At 36.8% G+C, this 6,910-nt stretch overlaps 1 protein-coding gene across 1 annotated transcript; it reads right to left on the reverse strand.

The window, feature by feature from the left end:
- Nucleotides 1–1,019: 1,019 nt before the first annotated feature.
- Nucleotides 1,020–6,638, reverse strand: LOC129892237 (2,3-bisphosphoglycerate-independent phosphoglycerate mutase). The gene is made up of 10 exons (XM_055967798.1): nt 6,439–6,638; nt 6,162–6,343; nt 5,940–6,067; nt 5,287–5,437; nt 4,910–5,113; nt 3,270–3,694; nt 2,803–2,995; nt 2,615–2,710; nt 2,057–2,212; nt 1,020–1,467 (listed from the first exon to the last, which is right to left on the reverse strand). The coding sequence occupies exons 2-10, from the start codon at nt 6,321–6,323 to the stop codon at nt 1,303–1,305; spliced, it is 1,680 nt and encodes a 559-aa protein (XP_055823773.1). The 5' UTR covers nt 6,324–6,343; nt 6,439–6,638; the 3' UTR covers nt 1,020–1,302.
- Nucleotides 6,639–6,910: the final 272 nt, after the last annotated feature.

The following is a 6,910-nucleotide window of genomic DNA, read 5'->3' on the forward strand; positions in this document are numbered from 1 at the left end:
AGGGATGATTGTAGTCGAATCCCTCAAAGATAAACACACCCCTCCTAGACTTTCGTAGTGTTGCTTAGTAACTTAATACCTCTATAGTTATTACAATTTTGAATATCACATTTATTCTTGTAAATCGGAACCATAGTACTCCACCTCTATTCCTTTGTGTTATTATAATTGTCCTAAACATGACATTAAACAACTCAATCAACCATCCATGTTTGTTTATCATGTGTTCTTCCAAAAATCCATCGAGATCTTATCTAACCTGATCACTCTTCTTCTCCCCATCTTACGAATAATCCTTAACCTCTGCAACTTTTAAGCAACTACAATATCCAAAATTTATATGTCTCTCTGATTGCTCCCCTAGCATGATATTCATGTTCCCTTTTTCATTCAATCGCTTATGAAAATACATTTGACATCACCATCTAATGTGTGCCTCTTTCATTTTCGTCCTTCTAATGTGTGCCTCTTCTATTAATACTTTATCATTCATCTAATGTGTGCCTCTTCTACTAACACACTGTCATTCTCATCCTTCTAATGTGTGCCTCTTCTACTAACTTTGTCATTCTCATCCTTCTAATGTGTGCCTCTTCTCCTAACACACTTTATCATGCTCACTTGGTCCAAGTCACAACCCCCCGCACCCTCCACACACCTCTCTCATCTTGGCGGAACCTTCACACTCGAGCTCTTCATAGTTCAAACATGCGCTCAAAAGCTATCGATTTAGCTATCTAGCTTCACCTCTCATACCTCTCTATATTCCTCCTCGTTTAGGCTTTTCACTAACTCCGTATAAGCAACCTTTTTGACTTCAACTTTTGCTTGGAGCTCACCATTCCACCGAAAAACTTGAACGGACAATATAATCTTTAGCTCTGTAACCTATGAATAAATTTCCTTTTTAACCCCCTCCCTTTTTTTTCCAGATCAACCTTTAAGAAAAAAGTAGACACGAAATGATATAGTAACTTCAACTGGACCGTACTGTTTCTAGGACAGATAAAAGAAATATATAGCATCAAACAGCTTATGTATTTCTGCCACATATAGTGAAGGATTAAGAATTCTTGTTCAGCAAAGGAAAACTCAGACATTATGCCTTTAAAGATTACAGGGTTTGACATGAACAGTATATCGCACTCTTCCATCATAGAATCACAAGGCCGTGTGGTAGAATGTCAACTTCTGTTAATATAAGCTCAAAAATGTCTTATTCAAATAAATAGAAAGTGTAGAATGCAGTCATTATCACTTGCTCCTTGTGCCAAAACTTCAACCCTAAGGTCTATGAGATAACTAGTTGTCAACAACCTCGATCAAGGTTGGCTCGTAATCGCTAGGTGCCTCGAAGCCGTGCAGATTCATAAAGGTTGAAGCCACATTTGCAAGCCCACCAGTGGGGAGATCTTTGCGGAATCTCACACCGGGTAAAAGTCCAGGACCACCAATTGCAATAGGAACCTATAAAATAAAAACAAGGCAATTCAGGAATCATTTGACAAACCAAACCAGCAATAGGATAGCATTCATTACCATCAACACTCCAAACAGAGTAAGGCTACTAGGCTAGTACTTTTGATTATGTTAAAAGCATTATTGATGGATAATGTGCTCATAGGTTTACAAGTTGAGCAAGAGACTAAGCATGTACAACACAGCATCTACATCACTTGCAAAAGACTGCCTTGCACCAAAAAGATATCAAAATAAAAGACCTCTGCTGAAGGCTAAGTACATCTTCCTTTTTGCCTTCAAATATTCGATGATACTTTTTTCTAACCAAACTCTCCACCAAATCACAGCTGGGATAGTGTTCCAATGTTCTAAGATTAGTAGTTGAAGTTCTCCTCATGAATGAACACAATCCTCAAATTTCCTAACCACAAGTACCCTTCCGTACTTGTACTGATTCTGTAGAGCTAATGTACACTCAGGGTAACTAAATAGGTGTTCTTAAACTCAGGGTACCCAGGGTAATCTCAGAATGGTGGCAAGGAACTAGTAATATAAATTTTAGGTTTCCATTGCTGAAATTGAATGAATTACTTACAGGTTCAAGAGTGTGAGAAGTGAGAATCTGAATGTTTCCATTCTTGTCAAGTAATGGCTCTCCCTTCTTGTTTCTCTTAACCATATCTTCAGCATTTCCATGGTCAGCAGTAACTAAAAATATTCCACCCACTTGTTCAATAGCATCAAGGATCATCTGCAAAAAAGATGAGTCGCAACCAGTAGTGATGTCAATGACAAGTATCTTGATAAAATATGTTGGCATAAAGATGTCATCACTTCGCCTGAAAATTATCACCCACTTCACAGATATCTGAAGTACCTTCAGAAATTATGTCAAGAAAAAAAAAACACTGAACATAACCTGAAATGCATGCTTTAGCCTCAAGTTCAAGTAAAAGAACTTCAAAACCATATTGGTTCTATGCTCCAATGACTAAGACATGAATCATCTTGGTAAAATAAAAAGCATATTGGTTAAAAAGAAAAGCATCATGGAAATCAATTCATCCAAATCTTGCAGCTCATCCAAAGAGTGGTGGCATGGCCTAAAAAACTTTTGACCCTCGGAACAATTAATCCAAGGAAGCGCTATTACCTTGACACCATCATCAGCAGCCTTGCAAGCTTCAATTGTTGCTTTGATGTCACCAGTATGCCCCACCATATCACTATTTGGTAAGTTGACCCGTACCTAATAAATAATTCGGAAACCAGAGTAAGCTTGCTATTTAAAAAGATGTCTTTTGAAAACACAAACAGTCACAAACCAACACCATATATTACCTGGTCAAATTTGTGGCTAAGGATGGCCTCCCTAGCCCTTTCAGCAATCTCCAGTGCCTTCATTTTTGGCTTAACATTAAATGTAATCCCAGAGTCACTTGGAATTTCCACATACTCTTCCAATTTCTCGTCAAAATACCCAGAACGGTTTCCATTCCAAAAGAAGGTGACGTGACCAAATTTAACAGTCTCACTGTTGAAACAAGTATCAAAGTTGTTAAACAAGTTCAAAGAAAGTTCAAACTCTTATATATTAGGTGTTTCTTCTTGCCGAAAATTTTATTATATTTAGAATGGCATATTTATCTTCCGACTAACTACTTAATTCATTATTTTATTTTATTTTTTGAACACTAGAGGCTGGTTGACTTCCAGGCTTTACAATGTTAATAAATATAGCAAATTAGCAATTTCTTCGGCAAGGTATTCCAAACAAAGGCACCAGAAGAGGTATCACATCAACTCACCTACAAGCAAAAGTCCGAATACCATTGCGCACTAGATACTCCCCAGATGTCCTGTCAATCTCTGGAGGAGAAACAAGGTATTTGCTTGGAAGCTTCAATTCACCATCATATTGGAGCATACCGGCATAATGGATTTTAGGGACTCGTACACGATCAAATTTATCGAAATTCTCGTATTCAAGGGCCTTTGCAAGCATGACCATACGATCTGCTCTGAAGTTGAAAGTCACAACAGCATCACCATCCAAAACAGGCCCAACAGGCTTTCCGTTATCATCAACAATAACAAAAGGGGCTAAGTACTGATCATTGGCATTTGGTTCCTGCCTCAACTTCTTAATTGCCTCAACGGGATCCTTGAACTTGTGTGGAGCCTCACCAAGAACTTGTGCATCCCAACCTCTTTTTACGACATCCCAATCATTCTGCATTAAAGGAATGACTCATAATTAACTGTAGGACATGAAGAATGAAATCCCATATAGTTTGCTTTAAAGCAAAAAAAATTTGGTATGACAACCAATCAATAACAGTTGCGAGGGAAGGATAATAGAAGATACTACAAGCCTGAAGCATCAGGTCAACTAGACCATATTGATCTTCTCAAAGTAGGAAGAAGCAACCGAAGAAAAAAAAAACTCTGGAAGAATCACAAGAACTGTTTATATCACAAACAACAGAACACATCTATGTTGAAGTAGTATTATGGTTCCGCAAAAGTATTTGCATCTTGGAACTCCTTTTTTTTTCATTTTTGATAACCAACTATGTGTTTTCGGTCTTTCAAGAATATTATGATGTTAAAAGCTGTAATTGAGGATTATACTGTATATATCACTTAGATCAGTTAGGGAGATCGTTAGTCTATTAGAGGATCCTATGATGTTTGTTCTGATTCTATCCTATTTTAGGACATTCCTATTCACCACTATCTAAACCAAGATAGCTTCAGGGCATATTCAAGCTCAGAATTCCCAAAAATCTCTTCATCTCTTCACTCATTGTGTGGTATAAAGCAAGATCCATCCTATTGTGTGGTTATCCAATGTTGAGCCTCCAATATGTGTTATTCAAGCTCTAGTTGTTTAGACCTAGGTGTACCGGGTGTTTGAATGTCCCACATCAGGTGGGGGAATGGGTTGTAGTCTTTTTAGTCGGACTTTACCTCAGTTCATGAGCTAACTTTTTTTTTTTGGGATCAACTTCATGAGCTAGCTTTTGGAATTGTGTTGGCCCCAATTTTCTTTAGGAGACAACAGCTGATAACAGAGATGAAATGTTGATATCAGAAATAGTAGAAGCGGTACCACAACAAACAACAAAACTAAGATTGGAGAGTGATGAATTGAATTACTTCTTGAACAAACAAATTATGACAGAAGAGTGCAGACAGTCACAACAAGAACTTTATCCGATTATCTTATTCCACATCAAAGATGTACCCAGCCAAGTCGAAGAAAATATGACTAGACGAAATTCTATCAAGCTAATTTAACCAAACAAGTCAATGGGTTACTGAAATGAAGGCTGTTCTAAGCTTTATGTTGGGCATTAGAAGCTTCAGACAGTATTAGGAGCAGGAGCAAACATTATTGAAAGGAAAATCCAATATGGCACATATCTAAAAGCCACAAATTTACCTCATAACGATCCATGGTAACATACATGCGACCTCCACCAGATGCAACCCGGGCATCAACACCTTGTTCACGTAATTTTGCTAGATCATTCTCAAGGGTCTCCATGAAGCCCACACTAGAACCATCCAGAACATCACGTCCATCAGTGAGGGCATGGACACGAATTCTTTTGGCACCATGTGCAGAAGCACCTTTCAACAACAACTGCAACCAAAAGCAAATTTACATGTAGGGTATCTTTTAGCATTAGAAAATTTGATTAATAAAATTCAAGGGAAAACAGAACTTTTTATTGATTTTTGAAATGAGTGACAACAATAGGTATCTGCAATACGTAATCAATCATCATACTACTGTTTAAAAACTGGCAGCCGTACCAGCAATTGGTCAAGCCTGGAGTGGACACCCCCATCACTCAAGAGACCAATGAGGTGCAGAGTTCCTTTCTCAAAACATTCTTGAACGTGTTTGAAACCTTCTCCATCGTAGATTTTCCCAGAGGCAAGGGCTAGGTCAACAAGCTTTGCACTGCAACGAAACACATTAAAGACAATAATAAGCAACTATCTACACTTTTGGACCAAAAAAAAAAACACAAACCCGTGTTAAAATAGCTCCCTTAACCCAGAGATTGCATAAAATCATCTGGAATAAGGCAAATTTTAAAAAAACAAGTCCTCGATCACGATTAGTGCTAGAAATAGGAAGTCAAAAAAAATATTCTATTTGCACTCTGATGTGGGGGAGTAGTACAGAGGTACAGCAACAGTGGAGCCAATAAAGGAGTGAAAAGAATTAAGGATCAATTTGTTCCTACAATATTGATCGGAAGTATGGACATAGTAACTTAGTTGCATTTATTACATCACATTAAAATTTTAAAAAACCCATTTCAGAACGAAATTAACAGGTAAAGATCCCAAAATAAAATTTCAAATTCAACAACCTACAAGATCTCTTAAAAGAAGTCCAGCAAAAACATGATTTTTCAAAAGGCAAACAAAAGATTATAAGAGAAGAACTAGCTGACCCTTGAGCAAAGATCCTTCCAGCACCAAGAGCATTGTGACCAACTTCACTGTTACCCATGTCATCCTCTGTAGGAAGCCCCACAGCATTCCCATGTGCCTTAACCAATCTCCAATGTTCAGGAGCACCCTATAATTTAATTTTAACAAAGACCCAGATAAATAAAACAAATCCTAAATCCATAAAGCAAGAATCTTTAACCAGAAAAGGAAATCCAATAGACCTTTTTAAGTGAGTCCATAACAGGCGTTTCAGCAACAGATATAGCGTTATACTCATTAGGTTTAGCCTCACCCCAACCATCTAAAACAATAACAGCAACAGTTTTTCCCTTAGGAATCTTAGGATGGTCCTTCAATTTCCATGCATCTCCTGAACTACCCATATTCTCAGATCTTAAAAATTCTTCACACAAAAACAACAACAAAATTAGTAAATCAACCAGATCTACACAAGAAAAAAAAAACTTCCAACTTATTTTTATGTAGAAGAGGAAGTACCTTAAGCGGTGGTGAAGAGAAGAGAGAGCAAAAAGGTGTGTAGTGGAGAAAACAATGGAAGAGTGGAGGAGGGGTCTGTCTTTATTGGATTGGTGGGGGCTGAAATACCGGAGGCCTACACTTGTTGATTTTTACTACTAGAGAAATTTCAAAATATAGGAAAACTCGGGAAAAGTGAGATGGGTTAGGTATTTCACGTGAGAATCTTGAGAGAGGAACTTATTTTTTTTTAGTCGATAAAAAATAAATTATACATCTTCATATATGACGTTTAGTAGTAGGTAGATAAGAAATGAATTCTTTATATATATAAATTAATCTAACATTTCATCGATAATTTAGATATTCAGGTGAAATAATTAATTTCTACATAAATAATATTTATATAAAATAATATATAAATTTATTCATATTTAATTTTTATATTATTAATAATTACATAATTTTAACTTGCTATCAAATGGTGTCTCGT

This window comes from Solanum dulcamara, chromosome 6 (assembly GCF_947179165.1).
Source record: "Solanum dulcamara chromosome 6, daSolDulc1.2, whole genome shotgun sequence".
In the NCBI taxonomy this organism is placed as follows: Eukaryota; Viridiplantae; Streptophyta; class Magnoliopsida; order Solanales; family Solanaceae; genus Solanum; species Solanum dulcamara.

Excerpts from the sequence above, each read along its gene's own strand:
- LOC129892237 (XM_055967798.1), bottom strand. The coding sequence starts at position 6,323 with ATGGGTAGTTCAGGAGATGCATGGAAATTGAAGGACCATCCTAAGATT. Across the intron at positions 6,068-6,161 it reads TTATGGACTCACTTAAAAAG|GGTGCTCCTGAACATTGGAG; the intron begins GTCTATTGGATT and ends ATTAAATTATAG. Across the intron at positions 3,695-4,909 it reads TTACCATGGATCGTTATGAG|AATGATTGGGATGTCGTAAA; the intron begins GTAAATTTGTGG and ends CCTTTAATGCAG.